General features: G+C 44.6%; 2 protein-coding genes across 3 annotated transcripts; one reads left to right on the top strand and one right to left on the bottom strand.

The window, feature by feature from the left end:
• The first annotated feature begins 15,317 nt into the window (after positions 1-15,317).
• LOC123398058 (ubiquitin domain-containing protein 2-like) lies at positions 15,318-18,556 on the top strand. Its single transcript, XM_045092569.1, has 4 exons — positions 15,318-15,484; positions 17,649-17,771; positions 17,927-18,046; positions 18,129-18,556. The coding sequence occupies exons 1-4, from the start codon at positions 15,436-15,438 to the stop codon at positions 18,191-18,193; spliced, it is 357 nt and encodes a 118-aa protein (XP_044948504.1). The 5' UTR covers positions 15,318-15,435; the 3' UTR covers positions 18,194-18,556.
• A 1,585-nt stretch (positions 18,557-20,141) lies between these two features.
• On the bottom strand, positions 20,142-25,486 carry LOC123395537 (sulfite exporter TauE/SafE family protein 3). Of its 2 annotated transcripts, none has more exons than XM_045090551.1 (13): positions 25,225-25,486; positions 24,848-25,107; positions 24,379-24,538; positions 23,228-23,428; positions 23,071-23,135; positions 22,932-22,959; positions 22,776-22,852; positions 22,598-22,684; positions 21,721-21,771; positions 21,059-21,280; positions 20,873-20,966; positions 20,651-20,791; positions 20,142-20,557 (listed from the first exon to the last, which is right to left on the bottom strand). In XM_045090551.1, exons 2-13 carry the CDS (start codon positions 25,049-25,051, stop codon positions 20,472-20,474), a joined length of 1,416 nt encoding a protein of 471 aa, XP_044946486.1. In that variant the 5' UTR covers positions 25,052-25,107; positions 25,225-25,486; the 3' UTR covers positions 20,142-20,471. The 2 variants fall into 2 exon arrangements, with proteins under 2 accessions (XP_044946486.1, XP_044946485.1); XM_045090550.1 differs by having other exon boundaries at positions 24,848-25,104.
• Positions 25,487-26,280: the final 794 nt, after the last annotated feature.

Here is a 26,280-nt window from a genome sequence, read left to right as displayed (position 1 = left end):
CAACTTGATCTCCCTATTACTCAACTCAACTTGACCACTAGACTGAGGATGATAAGGAGATGCAACTCTATGGTTGACATCATACTTAGCTAGCATCTTGCGTAAAACACCATGAATGAAGTGTGAACCGCCATCAGTCATCAAGTATCTAGGGACTCCAAATCTTGGGAATATGACTTCTTTAAGCATCTTAATAGAGGTGTGGTGATCAACATTTTTAGTGGGGATAGCTTCTACCCACTTAGTAACGTAATCCACAGCAACTAAGATGTGAGTGTACCCATTGGAACTCGGTAAGGGTCCCATATAATCAAAGCCCCAGACATCAAATGGTTCAATGACAAGTGAATAGTTCATAGGAATTTCTTGACGCTTACTGATGTTCCCTATCCTTTGGCATTCGTCACAAGACAAGACAAACTTACGGGCATCCTTGAAGAGAGTGGGCCAATAGAAACCTGATTGCAATACCTTATGGGCAGTTCTATCTCCAGCATGGTGTCCTCCGTAGGCTTCGGAATGACACTTCTACAAGATCTGTCCCTGTTCATGTTCAGGCACACAACATATAATAACACCATCTACTTCTTCCTTATAAAGGTGAGGATCATCCCAAAAGTAGTGTCTCAAATCAAAGAAGAATTTCTACTTTTGCTGATAGGTGAAACTGGGTGGTATGTATTTGGCTACGATATAGTTTACATAATCGGCATACCACGGTGCACTATGTGAAGTGCGGATGACACTTAGTTGCTCATCAGGAAAGCTATCATCAATAGGTAGTGGGTCATAAAGGACATTCTCTAGCCTAGACAAGTTATTTGCTACAGGGTTATCAGCACCCTTTCGGTCAACGACGTGCAAATCAAATTCCTGTAGCAGGAGAACCCATCTGATCAGCCTAGGCTTAGCGTCCTTCTTCTCCATGAGGTACTTAATAGAAGCATGATCAGAGTGAATAGTGACTTTGGAGTCAACTATGTAAGATCTGAACTTTTCACATGCAAACATGACTGCTAAAAATTCCTTCTCCGTAGTGGCATAGTTTCTTTGGGCACTGTCTAGAGTTTTACTAGCGTAGTGAATGACATTCAACTTCTTGTCAACTCTTTGTCCTAGAACAGCACCAATAGCATAATCACTAGCGTCACACATGATTTCAAAGGGCAAGTTCCAGTCAGGTGGTTGAACAATAGGTGCGGTTATCAAAGCCTTCTTAAGTATTTCGAAAGCTTCCTCACAATCCTCATAAAAAACAAAAGGAACATCCTTCTGCAAGAGGTTGGTAAGAGGCCTAGAAATCTTAGAGAAGTCTTTAATGAACCTTCTATAGAAACCAACATGACCTAGGAAACTTCGTATACCTCTGATATCTGTGGGGCAAGGCATTTTCTCAATTGCATCAACCTTAGCCTTATCAACTTCAATGCCTCTTTCACAGATTTTGTGTCCTAAGATGATACCTTCATTAACCATAAAGTGGCACTTCTCCCAATTCAAGACGAGGTTGGTTTCTTCGCATCTCTGTAAGACTCGATCAAGGTTGCTGAGGCAATCATCAAAGGAAGACCCGTAAATGGAGAAGTCATCCATGAAAACCTCGACAATATTTTCACAAAATTCAGAGAATATAGCCATCATACATCTTTGGAAGGTGGCAGGTGCATTACATAAGCCAAAAGGCATACGTCTATAGGCAAAGGTACCGAAAGGGCAGGTGAAAGTGGTTTTCTCTTGATCAGATTGTGCAACAGGTATTTGCGAGAAACCTGAATAACCGTCTAGAAAGCAGAAGTGTGTGTGTTTTGATAGCCTTTCTAGCATTTGGTCGATAAACGGCAAAGGATAATGATCTTTCCTGGTTGCCTTGTTCAGTTTCCGGAAGTCTATCACCATTCTATAGCCGGTAATAATCCTTTGTGGGATTAGTTCATCCTTATCATTAGGAACGATGGTGATACCTCCCTTCTTAGGTACGCAATGTACTGGACTTACCCAATCACTATGAGCAACAGGATAAATGATTCCTGCTTCCAGAAGCTTTAATATTTCTTTTCTAATGACCTCTTTCATCTTAGGATTTAATCTCCTTTGATGATCAGCAACTGGTTTAAAGTCAGGATCAGTTTTAATCTTGTGCTGACATAGAGTAGGACTAATACCCTTAAGATCATCAAGAGTATATCCAATAGCAGCGCGGTGCTTCCTCGGAGTTTTTAGTAACTTCTTCTCTTCGCGCTCTGAGAGGAGAGCACTAATAATGACAGGATATATCTCCTTCTCATCAAGATAGGCATACTTAAGAGTATCAGGCAACTGTTTAAGCTCGAACACAGGATCACCCTTTAGTGGGGGAGGATCCCCAAGCAGTTCAACAGGCAGATTATTCTTGAGAATAGGATATTGTTCTAAGACAATTTTATCTATCTCATCTCTCTCCTCCATATGCATATCATTTTCATGCTCAAGCAGATACTGCTCTAAAGGATCCGTAGGAGGTACGGCAATAGAGGCAAGAGCAATGATTTCATCTCTACCAGACGACTCTCTTTCATGGGGTTGTCTTCTAAACTTGGAGAAGTTAAATCGATGAGACACACCCTCGAAACTTATTGTGATAGTCTGCTTAATGCAATCAATGTGAGCATTGACAGTGTTGAGAAAGGGTCTACCAAATATGATGGGACAAAAGCTATCTTATGCAGTACCAAGGACGAGGGAATCAGTAGGATACTTCGTCTTACCACACACGACTTCTACGTCTCTCACAATTCCAAGAGGGCAGATAGTGTCTCTATTAGCTAGCATAATAGTGACATCAATGGGTTCTAACTCAGCACGTGCAATCTCACCTTTGATTTCATCATATAGAGAACGGTGTATTGCACTAACACTAGCTCCCATATCACATAAACCATGGTAATAGTGATCTCCTATCTTAACAGAAACAATGGGTAGGCCAACTACAGGTCCGTGTTTGTCTTTCACGTGAGGTTTAGCAATTCTAGCGGAGTCCTCACAGAATTTGATAACATGCCCATCTATGTCTTCGACTAAGAGATCTTTGATAATAGCAACACTAGGTTTAACTCTAATCTCCTCATGGGGTGCAAGTGATCTAATGTAACCCCTACGTATCATAGTTGGAGCTTTAGAATAATCCTTTATCCTAGCAGGGTATGGTGGTTTCTCAGTGTAAGCACAAGGAACAACAGGATCACTAAAAGCAATGACTTTCTCCTAAACTAGATTGGTTTTGGCTATGTTGCTTTATACATGAGGATGATATTTAAATCACTTCTCTTTGGGAAGATCAACATGAGCAACAAAAGATTCACATAGAGAAGCTGCTATCTCAGAGTCAAGTCCATACTTAGCGCTAAAATCTCTAGAAGTGTTTGTCTCAACAAAAGATTTAACGCAGTCAAACTGGAAATTCATACCTGACTCCTTACCTTCCTCCAGCTCCCAATCTTCAGAGTTGCGTTTGATTCTCTCCAATAAATTCCACTTGTGATCAATATCCTTCTTCATAGAAGAACCGGCACAAGAAGTGTCAAGCATGGTACGATCTTCATGAGAAAGCCGAGCATAAAAGTTTTGAGTGATGAATTCTCTCGAGAGCTCATGATTGGGGCATGAATATAGAATTGATTTAAGCCTCCCCCAAGCTTGAGCTATGCTTTCCCTATCACGAGGCCAAAAGTTAGAAATAAAGTTCCGATCACGATGTACTAAATGCATAAGATAGAACTTTTGATGAAATTTCAATTTCAACCGATTGTAGCCCCATGATCCAGTATCATCACATAGCCTATACCATGTCAACGCCTTATCATGCAAAGATAAAGGAAAGAATTTCTTCTTTACCTCATCCTCAGGCAAACCTGCAAGCTTAAATAAACCACAAACTTCATCTACAAAGATCACATGCAAGTTTGGATGTGAAGATCCATCTCCTGTGAAAGGATTAGCCAGCAGTTTCTCAAGCATACCCGAAGGAATTTCATAAAAGATATTTTCAGTAGGTACCTCAGGTTGAGGATCAACTCCTCGTGCTTCCGTTCGTGGTGAAGATACCCCGAACAAACTCCTCAAAGGAACAGTTTCCATAGTGACAAGTGACAATATATTTCAGCACAGTATAAAAATGTTTCCTTACCAATTTCCACTTACCAAAGGCGCTTCACTCCCCGGCAACGGCGCCAGAAAAGAGTCTTGATGACCCACAAGTATAGGGGATCAATCGTAGTCCTTTCGATAAGTAAGAGTGTCGAACGCAACGAGGAGCAGAAGGCTGTGATAAACGGATTTCAGCAAGGTAATAACTACAAGCATTGAAAGTAGCGGTAACAAGTGATTGTGTAGTGAGGTGAAACGTAGCGAGCAAAAAGTAACAAGTAACAAGTAGTAGCAATGGTGCAGCAAGTGGCCCAATCCCTTTTGTAGCAAGGGACAAGCCTGAACAAAGTCTTATAGGAGGAAAAACGCTCCCGAGGACACACGAGAATTTCTGTCATGCTAGTTTCATCATGTTCATATGATTCGCGTTCGTTACTTTGATAGTTTGATATGTGGGTGGACCGGCGCTTGGGTACTGCCCTTACTTGGACAAGCATCCCACTTATGATTAACCTCTCTCGCAAGCATCCGCAACTACAAAAGAAGAATTAAGACAAAGTCTAACCATAGCATTAAACTAGTGGATCCAAATCAGCCCCTCACGAAGCAATGCATAGACTGGGGTTTAAGCTTCTGTCACTCCAGCAACCCATCATCTACTTACTACTTCCCAATGCCTTCCTCTAGGCCCAAATATGGTGAAGTGTTATGTAGTCGACGTTGACATAACACCACTAGAGGAAAAGACAACATACAACATATCAAAATACCGAACGAATATCAAATTCACATGACTATTATTAACATGACTTATCCCATGTCCTCAGGAACAAAAGTAACTACTCACAAAACATAATCATAATCATGATCAGAGGTGTGATGAATAGCATCAAGGATCTGAACATAAACTCTTCCACCAAGTAATCCAACTAGTATCAACTACAAAGAGTAATCAACACTACTAGCAACCTTACAAGTACCAATCGGAGTTGCGAGACGAAGATTGGTTACAAGAGATGAACTAGGGATTGGAGAGGAGATGGTGCTGATGAAGATGTTGATGAAGATGCCTACCCTCCGACGAGAGGAGTGTTGGTGATGACGATGGCGATGATTCCCCCCTCCGGGAGGGAAGTTTCCCCGGCAGGATCGTCCTGTCGGAGCTCTAGATTGGATCTGCTCAAGTTCCGCCTCGTGGCAGCGGCGAAACCATGAAAAAGCTCCCTCTTGATTTTTTTTCTGGACCAAAACCCTTCATATAGCAAAAGGGGGTAGCTAGTGGGCCGTCAGGCATCCCACAAGCTTGCCCTGCGCCACCAGGGGGTGGTGGCGGTGGCAGGGCTTGTGGAGCCCTGGTGGCCCCCCTCCGTTAGTTCTTTCGCCCAGTATTTTTTATATAATCCAGAAAAAATCCACGTAACTTTTCAGGGCATTTGGAGATGTGCAGAATTCCAACTGCCTGAATTCTCCCTCTTCAAACAAACCTTGCAAAATAAGAGAGAAAAGGCATAAATATGGTACCACAAGTAATATAACAGCCCAAAAAGCAATAAATATCAACATGAAAGCATGATGCAAAATGGACGTATCAAGTACGTTGGCCGAGTGTCCTAGTCCCGATAGCTCGGATGCTTATTAATCCATAACTTGTCTCGTACGCCTCGTCCTCGGCTGTGGCCACCAAACACACTTGAACTTCTCAAGCTGAACCGAAAACTCAAGGGTTCCGATGAAGAGCTCAGCCGACTTAATAGTCGGCTCGATGAGAAGCAGGGTAAGCTTGATACGTGCCGCTAAGACTCTTGTTGTCCTTGATAGCTTAGAATCATCTTGCTTTTGTATATGACATCTTGATTCCAATTATGTCAGCAGCTATGGATGTAGAGTTTGAGAAACTCAAGGCCAAATTGGAGAAGGCCAAGCACGAGCCCGCCACTCATAAGATGGTGGCCGAACAGGCAGCCGCCGAGCTAAGCTCGCTGCAGGTTGAGAGCGGCAGGTACGAGGCTAGAGTGGCCGAGCTAAAATAGGAGCTTCAAGATGGGAGCGCTAAGAGCGAGGCCTTGGAACAAAAATCCAAAAAACAAGTGACTGAGCTATCCAAGCTATCATCCGAGCTCAAATCGGAGCGGGTAGACAGGCGATTTTTCGAAGAAGTGTGTCAAGCCAAGAAGATTGCAGATGGTAAGCCATACTTACTGCAATATGCCTTTGGTGGAAACAGGTTTGCCTTTCTTACACGGCTATGGTGTTCCCCACGCGCCTTCACGGACCTCCCATGGAGTGTAGCAGATGCGGCCAAGCACCGCGCGGCCCAAGACGGGGACGCCGAGCAGAGGCTTTTCTGGGCACAGTTTCACACTCCCGAGATCAACCCCCCACTCATCTACCAGATGAAACAACTAATGGAATTGCACTCGGTGGTGGAGCCAACAATGAAGGACCTTTGCATCCGGCTGTGGCCTGTCGAGCCTCTTCTGAGCAGTTACTTGGACTTAGTGCGGAAGTTGTACAACGTCGTGCCTCAAATCGAGGTTCTGAAGCACTCTATTGGCATAGAAGGAGCTCGGATGGCTTTTGCGAGGACCATGATGCACTGGCTAGGGGTGAAGCCCCTTACGATGGCAACCGCACCTGCGCCTCTTGGAAACGAGCACACGCGTCCAGAGCTTTATTTCTCTACCGCAACGAAGGGTACTCGGCCATAGAATCCTGGTGTTCCAAAGATGTAATTTATGAGTGAGGGTATTGTCGTGTGCCCTGGAACAATTTCTTTTAGTGATGCTTGTCCCAAGTGTAATGCGCTTTATATTATTTTGACTTGTGTTCGGTTATTTAATCTGAACGTTTCCAGTCATCTGCTTCAGTCCCCATGTAGAGACTACAAGGGGTGTTTCGACATCCACACTGTGACCCTTAGTCGATATATCGGTGCCCAGAGGCGGCAGTGTGTGAAGGAAAGAAGGCAATTGGACTATGCGGCTTTAGTGCCTTCACTTAACCTTGGGAGCTTGAATTCGAGGGATGGTTAAGAGCACCCAGTTTTTTGTGATACTCGGATAAACCGGATTTTGAAATTGTTACCACAAGGTTTGCAAAGGTACAAACCCCTCGTATGACACGAAATAACCTCCATCGATTTTTTGTACTTATGCTCAGATTGCAGACCACTTCTCGCTTATTATGACACACAGTTTTCGGCTTTATCCACTCAGGTGTTTTAGCCAGGCCAGCTGGGAATACAATCACAGTGTTTCTCCCTTTACCCCTTTAGCTGAATTAGCGGAACGTAAGGGGGTAAGCACAGGAGCGGGGCAACCCAACTATTAACCCAAGACATAATTCAAAACCGATGCATATAAAGCAATATTTGAGAAACCGTACACTTAAAAAAAGTAGTGATGAGGTAGTGCTCGAGGGAGGTGGTATTTTCATCCAAGCCCTCGGTCTATTAGTCGGTCGCACTTGATATGTATTGAACAAATTTACCTTTGGGCGCCAATGAGCAAGAAACATATATATATATATATATATATATATATATATATATATAACTACTATAAAAGAGTATATAAATAATATTTGCTAGGAATTTTTATGATTTGTGGCGCCAAGGCAGCTGTTACAGGTAACTATTGTTTTTCAACAACATATTTCAAAGCAACTTTTTCCCCACGAAATTCCACGGGTGACTTGACGTCCACCCTGTTTCTATCTGCGCAATTTCTCCTATGCTTTTTAGAAGTGAGGGGTAGTATCCTTTAGAGGTGGTTGCTGTTGGCAGACGGACCTTCAGTAGAGGGTCTTGACAAGTTGTCGTGGTGGGGGTGAGCTGGACGCTTGGGAGATCCTTAATGGTATCTCGTTTTTGTCTGTGAAGACGTTTGGACCATAGTTTGGTCGAACCAAACATATGGTCCTTGGTGGTGGATCCCCACAGCTGCCCATGGTATTTTATGAGAAAAGTTGTGTCTACCAGGGACATACCTTAAGGGTGACCGGGCCATGTGGTCCCAAACGTATCTATAATTTCTGCTTGTTCCATGATCTTTTGGGTGACCTTGTTATATGTTTTGCTACACTTTTATATCTTTTTACACATATTTGGACTAACCTACTAACTCAGTGCACCTAGTGCCAATTTCTGTCTGTTGATGTCTTTTTTGCAGGGACTTATACCCAAATTTCCATAGTCCCAAAAATCCTGAGAAAAATATATAAAAATCAGCGTGACGGAAACTTCCGGAGCACCAAAGATGGGCCAGAGGGGAGCCAGGGGCTGCCCAGGCGGCCTCCCTGCGTGGCCTGGCCCCTGGCCGCGCCCACAGGTCACCTGGGTGAGTCCCACATCCTCTGACGCCCTCCTTTGGCCTATATTTACCCCTCCGATCGGAAACCCTTCCATCATATCCAGAATCGCGAATTTCTCCATTGTTCCGCCGCTGCAGCGCTTCCGAGTTTGGGAGCGTCAGGAGACCTCTTCCCGGCACCCTGCCGAAAGGAGGATTGACCTCCGGGAGCTTCTCCACCGCCATGGACGCTTCCCAGACATGCCGTGAGTAGTCCTCCTTGGACCATGAGTCCATGATCAGTAGCTATGTGATGTCTTCTCTCCAATCTTTTGCTTCAATGATTAGCCCTTGTGAGCTGCCCTACATGATCAAGGCACCTATGTAATTTTCCTGCTATTGCTATGCTTGGTTTGTTGGGATCCGATGGATTATGAGATTATGTTCAGATTGTGATGAGTTATATATTTGATTATCCTTTTATATTATGTTCTGTAGTGATTCATGCATGTTCTCTGTTGCTCTTTATTGCTTTGGCCGAGTAGTAGATTGTAACTCCAAGAGGGAGCGTTATGCATGATTGTGGGTTCATGCCCCCTGATGTCTAGCTTGAGTGACAGAAACATGAGACTAGGGGATGTGTTGTTGCCACCAGGGAGAAAACAATGGTGCTTGTGACCGCGGTTGCAAGGATTGTTTACCTTACGCAAAGTTCGTTAATGCAGTTGTCCGTTGCTTTGAGTTTACACTTTGGGTGGAGCTCGCAACTTAATACCAGTGAGATGTTCTGGATAGATATCTCAAGTGGATGATTAGTAAGTAGATGTTGATGAATAAACGGTCTACTTGTCTTGGCATACTGCCCATTACTATTGAGCCTCTAACTTTCAAGTAGCATAATTAGCATTGCGGTGCGTTTATAATTCTGTCAATTTCCTAGCTGTAATTTGTTTACCCATGCATAGTTGTTTATCGTCTTTTGGGAGAGAGACATCACTAGTGAACATCATGTGACTCAGGTCCATATTACCACCATTGCTTACACCTCCATCATTTACTACTTTTATTTACTTTTCCATTGCAATCACTATCACTTTCCCCGCTTGTGTTTTGATCCTTTGCAAACTACAAGGTCGGAGAGATTGACAACCTCTTTGTACTCGTTGGGAGCAAAGCTATTTGTTATGTGTGCGGGTCCACGTCTTCTGCTAGCGCCAGAGCAACGGACACCTACTTGTTGATCCTTAGAGTCCTCCTAGTTCGATAAACCTTACAGTCCCCGTGTAATGGAAATTTGATGCTGACTACATCTCCACCTTCCACTTGGGGTAACCAACGAGGGGCGAGAAGTATATCCATCAATTCATCATCAACAATGTCGTGGGGAGCGTATCCCTATTTTCTTTGAGCCGGAGATGTCTCTGGGGGATCCGGTTGAGCTCAGGATCACTTGCCCACCTGTCTCGCCTTGATGGCTAGCTTGTGGCTTGATGCTTCGATGTCATATCCGGAGGGAGCGTTTTATGTTGTCATTGACGACGATAACTCCCCTGGGTCCGGGCATCTTGAGCTTTAGGTAGGCGTAATGAGGCACAAAGTTGAAGCGGGCGAATGTTGTGCGGCCGAGTAGTGCGTGATTCCCGCTGCGGAAGGGGACTATGTCGAAGATTAAGTCTTCACTGCGGAAGTTGTTGAGTGAGCCGAACACGACCTCCAGCGTTACCGTGCTGGAGCAGCAGGCTTCAACGCCTGGGATCACTCCTTTAAAGTTAGTGTTGCTCGGTTTGATCCTTGATGGGTCTATGCCCATCTTTTTCACTATATCTGAGTAAATCAGGTTAAGGCTACTTCCTCCATCCATAAGAACTCTAGTGAGGTGGTACCCATCTATGATGGGTTCTAGGACAAGGGCGATTGAACCTCCATGATGGATACTAGTCGGATGATCCCTACAGTCGAAGGTGATCGGACAAGCCGACCATGGGTTGCACTTCGGGGCTATGGGCTCTACTGCGTATACCCCCCGAAGGGCTCGCTTCCTCTCCTTCTTTGGTATGTGAGTAACATATATCATATTAACAGTTTTTACCTCTGGGAGGAACTGTTTCTGGCCCCCGGTGTTCGGACCGCGGGGCACGTCGTCGTCTTCGCTTCATGGGCCATTCCCTTGTTACTCGGCTGCTAGTTTGTCGGCCTGTTTAAACACCCAACAGTTACGGTTGGTGTGGGTGGCGGCCTTGTCTTGGGTCCCATGGACCTGGCACGACCCTTCCATAATTTTATCTAATGGGGTCGGTCCATCCCTGTTCCCTTTAAGGGGTTTCTTCCGCTGTCCAAGCTTTGAGCTGCGGAAGCCAGCATTTACGGTTGTGTCATCGGTGTCACTGTTATGGTGGTGGCGTTTGTTCTTGTTTCGTCTTGGCTTGCCATTTCCACCCCAAAATTCAGAGGTACCGGGGTCGTCCGCATTATGGCCGCGCCGAGCTAGCCAATTGTCCTCGCCCATGCAAAAGCGGGTCATGAGGGAAGTGAGAGCGGACATTGTTCTCAACCTATCCTGGCCGAGCTGGCGAGCCATCCATTCATCCCGGATATTATGCCTGAAGGAGGCTATCGCCTCGGCATCCGGACAGTCCATGATCTGGTTCTTCTTGGTTAGGAACCTACTCCGTAATTCTTTGACCGATTTGCCCGCCTTTTGGACGATGTTGCGCAGGTCGGAGGAATCCAGCGGGTGGACATAAGTTCCCTGGAAATTAGACATGAAGGGTTTTTCGAGCTCTTCCCACCTTCCGATGGAATTTTCGAGTAAGCTGTTTAGCCAGTGCCGCATTGGTCCTTTCAGCTTTAGGGGTAGTACTCAATGGCGTGGAGGTCACCTCCCCTAGCCATATGGATGTGGGGAAGGAAATCTTCTATCCAGATGGCGGGGTCCATAGTCCCGTCGTATTGTTCTATGTTCATGGGTTTAAACCCTTCCGGGAATTGGTGTTGCATGACCTCATCTATAAAGCACAGTGGGTGTGCGGATCCTCTGACCCGGGCTATATTGTGCCAGAGATCGGTTGTTGGTTGTGCCCGGTACGATTCCCGATATCTGGTATTGTGGGTAAACCAAGGTTGGTCTACATCCCATTGAGTGGGAAATTACCTTCTAGATCCATAGATGGATGTGTTGCAACCTGTTCTGTTGTCCAAGGCATGTCGTAGGTCGTGTCTACCCCTGGGTTGCGCATGTTCCTTTCCTTTCCTGCGGGGAGGCTCAGGTCTATACTCAGCTTCTCCGACTGCTCTGTCGCGCCCTCGGGGTGGGTGATCGGGCTGATCGTACTATGTGCGCCTAGGGGACACGGGCTCTGGGGCCTCGTCATCGAACTGAGGCAGCAAGCACCGGCTTGGGTAACTTTTTTTTGATCTGGCCATTCGGTGTCATATCCTTCTTCGGTTCTGAGTACTTTCGTTCATCTATTGGTGATGGTATCTTGTTCGTCTTAGAGCCGTTGTTGCCTCGCTTGGAGGCTGCGGGCGGCAGCTATGAGCTGCCGCCTAAACCATTCCTGGCCCTCAAGGTCCTGGAGAACTGTGTCTTCAGCCTCTAGACTGTCTCCGCCGATAGGGGGAACATAGTTTTCTTCGCCTGAATCGTCGGGGTCGTCGGGATTGAACTAGCCCTCACGCTTGTTCGGGTCCTTCGATGGCTGCTCGGGAGCTCTGAGATTGCCACGGTCCTCCGGGGTTGTATTTTCCTCGGTGCCCTGTATGGTCCCCTTCCCTTGTTCGCCTTGGCTTGTTTATGTGACTTCGGCGCTTTGATGGCTTCTCCCCGGACTTATCGCCATTTTGTTTGGGGGTATGATCGCCATTGTCGTCGGGTGTGTCCACCATGTAGACCTCGTAAGTGGAGGTGGCAGCCCACCGCCCGGTATTTACAAGGGCGGGGTCATCGGCCTCGTCATCCATGTCTTCATCCTCCTTGGAGGCATAATTCAACATGTCAGTTAAGTCTTCGACGGTCGCTACCAAGTGGGTGGTGGGTGGGCCGTAAAAGTCCTCATAATCCACATCCGTACCAATCCGAGTATAGGTTGGGCTCGGGCCATCCGCGACCTTCAACGGTTGGATCTAATCGAGCGTCTCGTTTAACATCAAGAGGTTGTCCTGATCGATCTCTTGATGGTTTTTGGAGTTGACCTTCATGGCTTCTGTGAGGGATGCATGTTCGGCAATGGTCGTTTGCTATTACTCGGGCACTGAGGTCGGGTCCGGGCTCAAAGCCAACTCTCCGATAATGAGGGAACCGAGGTCATGGTCGGGAAAGAGACCTGAAGTCAAGGCTTCAAGATTTTGAAGCTCATCAGACGAAACCATGATCTTAGCAGGGAAAAGATCACCCTAGGAGTCGGCGGAGAATTCAAGATTCTCGAGCCTTATCTCCTGACCGGGGACGAAGCCTCTGACTCGGCCAAGGCGGCCGATCGGGTCGGCGTGCAGCGTGAAGTTGCCGAACGCAAGAACCTGCCCGGGAACAAAGATGCCCTTGTTGCTGATTTGATCGCTGATGATTAAGCAAGCCATCAATCCTTCTGGTGATCTCACAGCGGAACTCTCAATGAAACCACCAATGTTGATGTCAAAACCGGCGGATCTCAGGTAGGGGTACCGAGCTGTGGACCTTGGATTGATGGGTTACAGGGGACGAAGGAGACAATATTTACCCAGGTTCAGGCCCTATTGAGGAGGTAAAACCCTACGTCCTGCTTGATTATATTGATGTGGATGAGGATTACAGAGTTGATCTACCCCGAGATCGTATGAGCTAAAACCCTAGATGAGTCAACTTGCCTACATGGATGAAACCCTCTGGTTTATATAGACACCACGGGTTCCTAGGGTTACATACAACCGACCTCCAGCCAGGGAAAGATGCGTCGATCTAGCCTACTTAACTTGGATGACACGCCAGTCTTTGAAGCTTTCCTTCTTGAATACGAGGTCGTCATGCAATCCGGTCTTCAACAACACGACCCATTAGGTCGGCCTGTAAGAGATGGGCCGACCGTCCGAGGACCCCTTAGTCCCGGACTCCCTCACCTGATATGTCGATTATCTTTGAGGATGATTTCTTTTTTCACGTGAGCACTAACGGTTCTGAGGTTACCCTCATAGCCGATTACCCTAGGATACCTCCTCCCTCGGGCAAGGGTAAAAAGAAAACTTCTCCCCGAAAAGGGCGCCCGCCTGCTATGGTGGCAACTCCTACCCCAACAGGTCGTCGCTCCACGCGCCGAACACCTGTTAACACAGAGTTTGCCGAGCCCGTGCCAAACAATGGCGGGTCCTCTAAACGTGGAGCATCCACACGAGCCACTTCGACCGCTCCCCCCGCCAAGAGGTAATGAATTCATGTTCATGACTACATGCATTGTTTTTCCGATCAGCGGCATGTATTTACACGTGTTGCCATATTTCATAGGACCGAACACAACCACCCTCATCGACAATAGGGGGTAATGCGAAGGTTCCTTCTGCAAACCAGCCTCCTAAGGATCACGACGAGGTTTCGGTTACTAACTCTGAAGTTGGGAGCGTAATGAACCACCGTCGTCGGAAAGAATCACTGCGCCATCCTAAATTTTCCGAACATGAGTTTAATGCCTTGAGTTTAGTGGATGCGCACCTCGGAGCTGCCCGAGCAGGACTTGAGGGAGTTGCCAATCGTATGTCGACAAGTCTTAAGGTATGTATTTAGATTTTGGCAATCGTGTACAAATCTCAAGACACTAGCCCCCGGTCCTTAGTCGGTCTGTATGGCTGAATTGAGGGTCTAAACAACCTTGTCGATATGACATTTAGACCACGAGGGATGAAAATAAAAAGTTGTCCGAAGACCTTGAGATGCACCGAACACAACTCAAGGCTGTGAAGGCCGAACTGGAGCAAGTATAAAAGTTTCACACGAGAAGCACATGGTGAGAAATTTACTTTCAAAAATGTTCACAATTGCCCTCTTATCCTTCTAAACGAAAGTGTACTTTATAGCAGCCGGGTATATAGGTCAGTTGCTAAGAGACCTGGAAGCGGCCTGGTCTATAGGTCAGTTGCCGAATCACAGAAAGATGCCAGTTGTCGTTCATTATTCTGAAGTATTGATGAAAACAAAAGACTTGAGGCGGAAAAACAAGAACAAATTAGCCAAATTTAGAGTTTAAAGACTCAGCTGACACACGCCACCGAAGAGAACAAAAGATTAAAGGATGGTATGTTCGGTAAGTAATATTACGAACTTGTAAGTACGTGAGGGTATGGTCTTGGATTGGCAAATATACCACTTCTCTTTATAGCACTCCTTTGAGGCGGTGGGCTTGTCATGCCGCTGAGTTGATTTTCAAGGCGGGCACCTTCTTCACATCCTTCACCTCCATTGGCTTCAATAACTTTTTGGATGGGTCCATGCGAGGCGGAAAAAGAAAAGCACAGAATGGGTGGATGGCGATAGTGCTGTGAGCGAAGAGAAGGAGGTTGTTTTTTGACACCGAAATAATGCGGACCGTTCTGAATACTTAGGCTCTATTTCAGTTTTCGATAGACCGAGGGTGTTAGGGTCCTACATGACGACGTTCCGTACCCCCGCAAAGCTCCTTAATTTGCTTCTAGTTTACGAAAAAACGAACAGACAAATACAAAGCCGTATTGGATATCTTGCGGCGTTCTTACCGAGCAAGAATTTCGAGTCATATTGCAAGCTCTGTTTTTCTAGGGTCATTTTTGTGTTAATGGGTTTAGTTACTCTATTATTGTGGTGTTGTATCCGATGTTCTCTCCTCTGATATAAGCAAGGTGTGATTTAATAAAGTAAAATCATACTCCTGTATAAACGAAGACAGGAGAGCTTAGGAAAGGGGATATATACAGTAAACCACCGGTGCTTTCTGTTCCTTTCTTCCGTAGAAGCTCGGAAGCCAGGGCTGCCTCCCCCAAAGCCCTCCAGTCCACCACGGCTTCACCACCGAGAAGCAGGATTCTCATGGGCTGCGTAGGATCCACCCCCAAGGGCGCCGGAGCCGCCGGAGGCGGTAAGATTCCACGATCCAAGCACCCAAACCCTCAGATTTCCCTTCCTGTTCTTCGCTTTCTGCTTGATCCGCCCGGTTAGGATCGGGCTCTTGCGACAAGATTTCTGTGCGACTCGTGGAATTGGGTTCTTGGAGTTTGAAGATTTGTTGGTCCCTTTAGAAGGCGTGCGTTGTGATGGTGTAGGTGTCGTCAGTTGTGTGATGGGAATGGATTCCTGGTCGAGCCGTGCTTGGCAGGAACTGAATTCTTGGTTCCAAATCGAGCTAGGTCATCCAAGTCGAGCTACTGGTGTGTGGGTAGTTGCTCAAGGGCTCGGCAGGGATTTGAGTGGCGCCTTGATGGAAAGGGATTATTGGTCAAGTTGTGATTTGGGTTTGAGTTTAGCCGGTAAAAACTGCAGGAGTGAAACTTATGCACACCGGGGAAGTGAATGAGATCATTTGTTGTGCGGATTTCCTTGTTGAATGATTAGTTTGCGAGGATGGGATTCTTGGGGAAGATGGAGTTGCTTCCCCTTGTGTAACTAGGGAGTGCTGTTGCTGAATTCGATTGTGCTATTGAGTGGCGACAGGAGTGTAGATTGCTTTCCTTTCTTATACATTGTGTTTCCCAGTGTGCATAACGTGTGGAAGATGTTATAGGACACACACTTTCTGACTTCGTTAATCATAGTTTGGTGAAGAGGAGGTCATGATCAGTGAGTTTGCCAACATGAAGATGTAACTGGATTTGGATCTTCCAAAGTTGTTGGCAGTGTGCCAACATGAAGATGTAACTGGATTTGGATCTTCCAAAGTTGTTAGCTGTGACAGACTTGTTGAACTTGTGGGTAGTCCAAATTAAGCATGGATGGCCAAACTGTCTTTTGTCTTTTCTGAAGAGAATTTTTTGTTGTCTCCAGTTTCCTGTGTGTGACAAATGTTTCTTGATCCGACAGCATGCACAATTATGCTTTGCTACATGACGCAAAATTTTTATGTCCATATAATTGTACTGAACAGAACGAATTGGTTAGAATAGCAGTCAGGAAGACATAGTTTTAACATTTGTTGCATTCTTGGGGTGAGATTGACATTCTTTCTGTATCTTTGAAGGTTTCTGCTTTACTTTTGTGATATGTAGTGGTTGTTTATTATGACAATGCATGAGGGAATGCTATATATTTTATCCTGTTCTATTGTCCTGAATCCTGAAACGAGAGGCATGCCTTTGTGCAAGTTTGGATACTAAAAGCTGTAACTATACAGGATTTGTTTCCTTGTTCATTACAGTTGAGTAGAGTTGCATTTTATGTATTCAGCTAGAAGTAATAGCTTAGTGTCTGGTAAACTCATAATGGTGTCAACGTTTATTGAAGAATATGGGTGGTTATTTAGTTAGCCTAATCAGCTTGGAGCCTGACAAAATGTATCCACAAGGACTAGGTTGTGCAAAACTGCTAAGAGTACTATTATGTTTTGAACAATTCTGTGGGGCTTGGTATTTGATAAAGAAGAAGCAAGTGACGTTTGGAACATGATGGTAGTATTATATAAGTCCTGGTGCATCATATTGTGTCTGTTGAAAATGGTACACAGTAATTTGTGGAATTTTTAGTTCTTGCCACTTGCCAGTATTTTAGATAGTTGATGACCTCACATAGATCTATTAAATACATGCCTGACTACTCATTGACAATGTCTAATCTTGAATAATTAGATGAAATAACATAATTATATACATATGTGTGTTTTAGTCATCTCATGTACATAGCATGGATCAAATATTGTGTCCACTCAATATTTGATTAATTGCAACTGTGAGTTGTTGGCACAGATTAATTTTGATTTATGTTATTTACTTATTTAGTCCCTATAAGTTAGTTTGTTGGTGGTAAAAATATTCTACTCGCCATATGTAATGTGTATATTTGTGGTAGACACATAAGGCAATGAGAAAAAGGCTAGGAAAGATGCCTTAAAATTTAAAGGTAAACTTTTCATCGAATGGTAAGTTGTACAAGGATGTTCCTGTTACATAGAGATGAGTTTTTGAGAGCGAAAAAACTGGCGCTGTTTGTCTTTTGTCTTGCACTGAATTTACTCTAATATCTTTTAACTGTGAATACGTATTCAGGCTTCACTGGTCATCTCATACAATGTGGCTTATTTTTCAATTATGCAGAAGCTACGAAGAAAGTCAGGAAGCCTAAGCCCTGGAAGCACCCCCAGCCGATCACAATTGCCCAGCTCAGGCAGATGCGTGATGAGTTTTGGGACACAGCTCCTCACTATGGTGGTCGGAAGGGTACTTCTCGCTCTTCTGCTTCTGTCGTGTGTCTTTACATAATTTTGCTTCCTTTTAGATTATTATTTGATCTACACTTTCTTTTTGTGCTATGTATAGTACTCTTAGCTGCTCATTTGCACAATCCTTGCACTAACCATTTAAGCCTTCTACAGAAATTTGGGATGCCCTTCGTGCTGCGTCAGAGGCTGATGTAGCCCTTGCACAGGCAATTGTGGAAAGTGCGGGCGTGATTGTTTCAAATGCTGACCTGACTCTATGCTATGATGAAAGAGGTTGATTTTTCATCTGATTCCCTTTTTTTCCCACTCTTTCAACTTTGGTTCAGGTAGTTTACCATAGCTATTAACATTTCAGGTGCTAAATATGAACTGCCCAAGTATGTTTTGAGTGAGCCAACCAACCTGGTCCAAGACAGTTGAAGGGCAGCCGCACAATGATCTATTCATGTAAAAAACTGTAAATCACTTCAGATGCTAAAAACAACGCCTTGCTCGAGTGTCATGGTAACAGGAGCATGGTTGATTAATGATTTCAAGCATGCTTCTAGTAACTGTCAGCTTACAGTTTCCCCTCTATCTTTAGCATACGATGTTCTCTTCTATCTCGACTGTCTTCCGACGATTTAGATAAAGTTGTTCATAGCATCCCCTAAATTGGTGCTACTGTAAACATGAGTCTTCTTAGAAATCTTCGGTATGGGTTAGAAACTTCAGAATGGTGCGTTGATGTTTTGTTACAAGGATATAAGTTGAAGTATGGCAATACATTTCAGAAAGGAAAAAGGAGAATGTAACATCTGTTAGTTACAATGATATCTGTTTGAGTTTCCTATAATGCATCAAATTGGCACTCTTTGCCGTGTTGCCATGCCCATGCATTGCCTCCTTTGAGAATGCAAATTGAGAAATGTGATATGTAGGAAATCATGACCAAAAGATCTTAGGGCGGCAGTAGTTACATTATTACAAGATATCTGATGATGCTGAAATGTTCTGGAAGGATGTAAGCGCAACCATGCCAAATTAAGAGAGGAGTACAGGGGGGTGTTTGGTTCCCCGCACTGCATGTTTCCTGCAAAAATCAGATGTTTGGTACACTGCATGGTCTTTTGAGCCTGGTCCGCTGGATGCAAAAGTAGGCCTCTCAGCCAGGCTGAGGGAAACGTAAGTTTCTTGCGTAGCTCGCATGCAGGTCGTTGCCTCGTTCTTTCCTTCCTTTTCCATCGAGCTCCACCGCCGTCCTTGTTCCTCCTCCATCGAGCTCCACCGCCGTCCTCCATCGAGCCCCGTTGCCGTCCTCCACCGAGCTCCGTCGCCGCCCTCCTCATTCATCCTCGACGAAGCTTCGTCGCCACCATCAAGCGCCGCCGCCGCCGTTCTTGATCAAACGGCGTCGTCCTCGACCATGCGCCGCCGCCGTCCTCGACCAAGCACCGCCGCCGCCCTCGTCAAGCCGCCCCACGCCAGATCCGGCCGCCTAGCGCCGTCGTCCTCGACCATGCGCCGCCGCCGTCCTCGACCAAGCACCGCCGCCGCCCTCGTCAAGCCGCCCCACGCCAGATTCGGCCGCCTAGCGCTGCCGCACGTCGGATTTCGCCGTCTGGAGCCGTCTTCGTCACCTCGATTTCAGCAAAATTCAGAAAAATATGTAGGAGCTGCAGCCATCTGATGCAACTGAACCAAACACCCATCTACCCATCTCTACTCCTGCTTGCATCAGCCCAACCAGGCCATGCTCATCCAGGACCCCTGATGCAATGCAGCCTGTAGCTACCCAAGGAACCAAACACGCCCTGTTCTTTTATCAGAATCTGAATATTCTTCCAAAATCTGATCCCTCCCCAGCTTTTTCCAGAATCTTTGAGCCTCATTTGTTTTACAAGCTAGATAGGATTGTAAAACAAATGAGGCTCAAAGATTCTGGAAGAAGCAACCATGCCAAATTAAGAGAGGAGTACAGAGGCCAAGTGTTTTCAGCAGCACTCAGACCCAGTTCTTTTGCCAGAATCTGGGAATTCTTCCAAAATATGATCCCTCCCCAGCTTTTCCCAGAATCTTTGAGCCTCATTTGTTTTACAATCTATCTAGTTAGGGTCTAATTAGTTAGGATTGTAAAACAAATGGGGGTCAAAGATTCTGGGAGAAGCTGGAGAGGGTTCAGATTGTGAGAGAACCCCTAGATTCTCGCAAAAGAATTGGGCCTCGGTGTTATTGGTGATGAGTGGCGCTTTAATATTTCGTCTGGTGATGTGGATTGTGGGTATGAATGATATACTTATGTTGAATTCTGAAGAAACGTGCTTCTGCACCCGCTGTGCATCCGAGCGTTTGAGTCTACTTCCAGTATCATGTCATGTAGAGACAACAATTTCTAACAACAAAATGCACATCTAGGATGATATTCTGCAGGGCATAAGAACAAGTTCACTATATCTATTACAAGATTGGTACAATGAGATAGGCACGGTGAATTGACTTTAAACTGAAAATTCAGAAATCAGTTCCAGAAAAAAAGTGCACTCCAACATGTAGCCCAGTTCTAACCCCAAGCTGCGACCTCCGATTTTTAGCGCGCTAGATTACCTTCTGATTACATGGCTAAACATTTGAAACCTGAACCACCTATGAGTCGAATCTTCAATCTAATTCTGGTTTCCTTCTGGAATGACTGCACATGAACTTTAAGCCTGCTTGCATCCTATGCATCATACTTGCAGAGGTTCTCAAACCCCATGTACTCATGTTGCTCAATCTTGTGAATCATGTTCGAGATACCAACCCCACCTGAAGATTGCAAAGCAGGTTATGTTAACATTGTTCAGAGTTCAAAAACAGTGGACATTTTATCAGGGCACACTTAGATGTTGGAAAATGTACCGAGAGAAATTGCGCTGACGAAGATCATGAAAGCCAGTATGAAGATGATGAGCGATGCCCGCCCTAACCAACTGATCAACCTCCTTACGACGTGCTGCCCGATAATGGCAGCAACGAACGCCACGGCGACAAAGTAAGCAGCTGAAGAAGAGGCCAAGAAATTGATTCAGTATATGTCCAGCACTACCAAGAAACAGTTGTTAACCAGAGTGATAGTGTTACCATAAGGAACTGGAAACCGGTTCAAGAGGTAGTATTCCACGACGGACATGGAAGCAGAGAACATCATCGCGAATGTGGCGGTAGCACTTGAAACCTATCATGATTTCAGTTAAGGAGGCATTCTTTATGGCCAAAGCATAGCTTGTTGACATGCATAAACGTGAAAACTGGGGGCGAGGAGTGTACCTGGGGAGGGATGCCAAGCTCCAAAAACAGTGGCCCCATGATGAAACCACCTCCCAAACCTAGCAGACCGCCGACAAGCCCAGCAGTGACACCGAAGAAGCAGTATATGCAGAGCTGATGAAATTTCAGGGTAGTTTGCTCATCTCCCTTTGATGACAGCACCCTCTTCCCGTTCATCAGACCCAGTGCTTCGTACATAGTCACTCCTACAGAGACCGGGATCTGCAGCAAATGGGTAGAAAGATTTATGACAGTGTATGGTCAATATTGTTACAATACAGCAACCCCTCTTCCGTTACCTATAATAACAGAATTAGTGAAGTAGATCTATAGTGAAAATCGGTCCATATAGGTGGTACAAAATTATAACTTTGTAAAAATTGGTAAAGAAAATTGGGAGCTTAAATCACATGTTAATCAGTAGGAAAAAATACATATACTGAGCTCACAGATCTAGTGACAATGTAAGGCTTTGAATCTCTAAGTTTAAGTAGTCACATTTTTTTGGAGTTCAATAAAGACATATGAGGTAATTCATAAATCTGATCATAAAATTGATATTTAGAACACAAATTCCAGTGGTCAAGTGTTTTAGAGGATCTACGTTAATCAGCATGGATTTTTGTATAGCTGGGATAAAACAGGTGCAGAAATATAAGTACCTGGAGAAAGTTCAAGACCCAGTACCACGTGGAGCAAGTAGGAGCGTAATTCTGCAAATATGAGAAAAATAGCATAGCATTGAAGTGTTACTGTCAAATATAGAAAGCTAGTACTCCCTCCGTTCCTAAATATAAGTCTTTTAAGAGATTTCATTAGGTGTCTACATACGGAGCAAAATAAGTGAATCTATACTCTAAAGTATGTCTATATACATCCGTATGTAGTCCACTAGTGGAACCTCTAAAAAGACTTATATTTAGGAACGAAGGGAGTATAAGTTTAGTTCAAGCACAGTAGTTTCTAAACAATAAAGTGATAGCATTTGTATGTGTTTCTTTTTCAAATTAACTGAAAAGAGAAGATGTTCCTGAAATGTCTTGCCAAAAATGACTTGATGGATCGGCTGTACATATTGACTTGATCCCTATTGTTTCTGAATGAGTTGGTCATAAAGGATGCTCGTCCATCACAAAGATTTTGTGAGACTACACGAAAGAAACATTATCGTGCGTTTTAAGACAAAAGCAAAATCAAGAAAGAGAAAATGCTTGCTAGAAAGACACACAAAAAAAAAGCAACAGAAATAACATAAATAACCAAACAAATGTGGGCAGTGTTAAAAAATACTCCCTCCGTTCCAAAATATAAGACCTTTTAGGGATTTCACAATAAGACTACATACGGAGCAAAATGAGTGAATCTATACTTAAAATATGTCTATGTACATCCGTATGTGGTTTATAGTGCAATCTCTAAAAGGTCTTATATTTAGGAACGGAGGGAGTAGCTAATAGTGACTTGGTAAGAAACTGGAATTAGATGAGGCTGGCATTTTTATGACCATTTAAATTTGTAATTTTGTATCACAACCCTCACCTTTGTTATCTGAATAGCAAGGAATGCTAGCCACACAAACGTGAGAAGACCAAACTCCTTCCAGTAAATGTTCTTCATAAGTGATGGCTGAAATATTGGGAACTTCTAGGTTCAAATTCTTGAGAATGACGTCTCCAACAAATACAATGGATCATGTATATTGTCATGAGATGTTTACCGCTTCATCTGATTGGGGTTTTACATCAGCTACGGCACCTGGTCCTGTAGGAAGTGGTGCATACTCTGGTTCCTCGCCTGAAAGGTTGAAAAATATAAGCATTAATATTGTGATTTGGTGACAGATGAACAGCACTTCGTTTTCTAGCCTTCTTACTGGTTTGCTCCAATCGTTTTGCAGCTTCCTGGAAGAAATGAAAATAGTTCCATTAGCATACAAGAGGGGCAAACAAAAGAAGGAGAGATAAATAAAAATCACTTTCTATAAACATGATCAGATAATTTTGAAAGATTACCCTTTTGATTATTGTCTCTTTTTTCCATGTCTCGACACCCTTTAGAAAAGCTTTGGTTGATGTGCCTACAATTTCATTTGGAGAAGCAAAGAAAGGTCATTCATGAGAACTAGATAACCAAAGTACTAAATGCAGCAGTTTAGGGGTTAATCAGCACCTAGGAAAAGGACTATCAAGAGAACTGTAACCAGCCAGTCAGGGAATATAACATTGAAAATAACACCGATGCTAATCCCGAGCATTAGCATGGGCTGGATGAGCAGCGCCAGGTCATAGTCGATCACTGGCATGTCCAAAGTCGGATGTTTCAGCTTGAGATTGTAGTACACAGTTGAAACAGCTGCACCAGTGATCATACCTGTCCAAATGAATGCAAAATATTAATTAAACTTGCTGAACAAATATTGTACCGGCAATTAAATACTTATAATTACAACATTATATTTTTGCAAGACTCGCATAGCAAGTCAGCAACCAGACATTTCTTTGAACTGCACTAAACTACTATAACGATGTCAACCAACAATTCTAAGTAGAGAGAGGTAATTATGTGTAAACATAAATGAATTCCTAAACAACAGAGATGTACACTGACAGTAAGGACACAGACCAGATAACTGGTATAAAAAAAATCTGAGAAATGAAGGAGCACTTCAACCTGTATATCAATTATCTGCTTAGGTCACGAGTTCCAAACCAAATAGCCAGATAGTGTCCCGGACTTAAAGCTCGGTTTGGTAGCTGGAGACTACATTGCTGGTCTTACCGGTTAATGGGATAGAATGTATTCCATCTAAAAAACACAGTTACACCCTAATGCAGGAGCATTCGCACTGATCTTCCATATTTCAGATTTGCATGTTAATGCTTTGATTATTGTATAACCTTCACATCTTTGTAGCTACTTCTTTTTTAATGGAAAAAAAGCATAGGCTTGGCTTATAATTAAGTAGAAGTAGGCCAGACAAAGGCAAAAAGGCGTAATCTGTTGCACATGGATGTATAATTAGCAACATCACAAGTTGCCTGCCTGACACAAACAAAAAAGTATAGCATTAATTATTCCTTTATAGGACACTTAAATACGTATTATAATTCCTAATTGATTTGCCCGTCTAACTTTCCAACAGCAACATGACAAGCAAGATACCTCAAAAAGAGGTAAACTAAATGCACACATGAACCAATCATTCCAGCACCGCACACTGAAGAAAGCTTTAGAAATGAATGCTTAGGTACAGCAAGAACTGTTGCTTTCACAGCAGGAACAGAAGAAGAAAATCCCGAAGGAAAGAGTTGGATCCTCACACTTGGATATGGCAGTTGAAGACTTGGGATCAAAACCTATGATCAACGTCAACATCGGCACAAAGATCCCGCCGCCACCAACACCTCCGACGCTCCCAAATGACGCGCCGAAGAATCCGATCAGAGACCCCAGCACCATTTTCCATCCAAATTCCATTGGCTACCACACCCACAAAATCCACCAAATTAGCACCACACATCCGGGAAAAAAAAGTAGAGATATAGTGAAGAAGCATCACATAGATGTGTCTTGGAGTTTGAGCAACATAATTAATAAATTAAATCAAGAGAATTCAGTTCCCTCGTGCATGGGTCATACTGTACTGAATTCCAGGATAACCACCAACCGAGCAGGTAATAAAGTGCAGAGCTAATAAAATACTAGGTGAAAGCAAACTACAGTAGAAGCTAGAACAGATGCGCTGGTTAAAGAAATGGTGAGAAAGCTGGGGTTTGTTTTGTGTGTTACCGGCCAGACGTGCTGGTACGAGTTCCCGTCGGTCTGCCACATGAAATTGGCAATTTTGTTGAGGAGGCTGATCTCGTCCGGCGCCGCCACCACGGCGCGGTGGGCGCGCAGCGAGAGCCCACGGTCGGCGGCGGCGGCGACGGCGAACACGGCGGCGCACGCGACGCCCAGCGCGGCAATGGCTTGCCGCATCCTCATCCCCATTCCTCGGACCCAACCAAACCAAACCAAGAAAGGCAACTTCCTGCACCGCTTTCCTACTTTTTTTCCCAAGAAAAGAAAGAAAGAGGATAATCAGAGCTGGAGGGCATGCTCAGCCTGAGAAATCACGGAATTTAGAAGGCCTTGTTTGCGGCTTGGGATTGGGGGAAACGTACCAAGGCCGGCAAGGCGCTCCTTGCCTGGACGATACGATTGATTCTCCCGGGTGCACAAGGCGTACGTACGGGAAAGAGAAAAGACAGTGGCAGCCGCGGTCTGCGAGGGTTCGGATTGGGAAAGGAGGCGGAGGAAACTCGCCGGCGCCGGACGCAATGCGGGGGCGACGGGAGGAACTGGGATTCGGATTGCGGAGAGGGAGGGAGGGACGGAGGAGGGAGAAGAGACACGTGACGTGAGAAGGGGGGAGGCTACGAACGAACGAACTCGGGCCAAATTTAGAGGGACAGCGTGGCGGTTTGCAGTATGCCCACCGCACAATGCCGGAATTACCAAGCGGTGCGTACTGAGATTCACGTGTCGGAAACCTTCTGTTGTGAGCTCCTTTTACTGGCCTGGCCAGGAGTATTCTCCATTTTTTGAGCATAATGCATATGCATATAAAGTTGTTACAGACACATTTTTAATCGACGCCTTCTTTGGAAGGACACTCACGGAAAAGCCTAAAATCAATCCTGAAAAATATGACTATTAGTTGAATCTTTTGGTTTTCGGAGGGTTGGAAAAAATCGATGGAAGTACGTGAGGGACGACTTTTAGCGTAGGAGGGGATCGCTGGAGGTCGAACTATCACGAGAGACGGCAGATCCCTTTAATAGTATAGATTTTTCATATATTTATATAAAGGATCATGGACACGAGTATTTTTATTTTTTTGGTGTGTGCAGTTTTCGTTGTCAGTTTGCAGTGTAAACCAAAGACATTTTGGCCTAAGAAACAATAAGAAACTGCTGTTGTAAGAAGAGAGAGCTTCGATCTTGTACATGACTGTACAGTGAAGGCGCAAGTTGGTGAAACACTGAAACCGATGCTGGCAGATTTATACTTTATGTATAGTATACTACTCCCTCCGTTCCAAAATATAAGACCTTAAAATATTTCACTAAGAGACTACATACAAAATAAAATGAGTGAATCTATACTTTAAAATATGTCTATGTACATCCATATGTACTTTATAGTGCAATCTTTGAAAGGTATTATATTTATGAACG

Source organism: Hordeum vulgare, chromosome 5H (genome assembly GCF_904849725.1).
Source record: "Hordeum vulgare subsp. vulgare chromosome 5H, MorexV3_pseudomolecules_assembly, whole genome shotgun sequence".
Taxonomy (NCBI): Eukaryota; Viridiplantae; Streptophyta; class Magnoliopsida; order Poales; family Poaceae; genus Hordeum; species Hordeum vulgare.
The sequence above is the reverse complement of the archived record's forward strand: the minus strand, read 5'-3'. Positions and strand labels throughout refer to the sequence as shown.

Bases quoted from the DNA above. Each gene is read 5' to 3' on its own strand.
- LOC123398058 (XM_045092569.1), top strand. From the start codon at position 15,436: ATGGGCTGCGTAGGATCCACCCCCAAGGGCGCCGGAGCCGCCGGAGGC. The intron at 15,485-17,648 runs GTAAGATTCCAC...TCAATTATGCAG, and splicing joins CGCCGGAGCCGCCGGAGGCG to AAGCTACGAAGAAAGTCAGG. The intron at 17,772-17,926 runs GTACTTCTCGCT...AGCCTTCTACAG, and splicing joins TCACTATGGTGGTCGGAAGG to AAATTTGGGATGCCCTTCGT.
- LOC123395537 (XM_045090551.1), bottom strand. From the start codon at position 25,051: ATGGGGATGAGGATGCGGCAAGCCATTGCCGCGCTGGGCGTCGCGTGC. The intron at 22,853-22,931 runs GTAAGAAGGCTA...TCAACCTTTCAG, and splicing joins AAAACGATTGGAGCAAACCA to GCGAGGAACCAGAGTATGCA. The intron at 21,281-21,720 runs GTACTTATATTT...CATTTGCTGCAG, and splicing joins GGGTCTTGAACTTTCTCCAG to ATCCCGGTCTCTGTAGGAGT.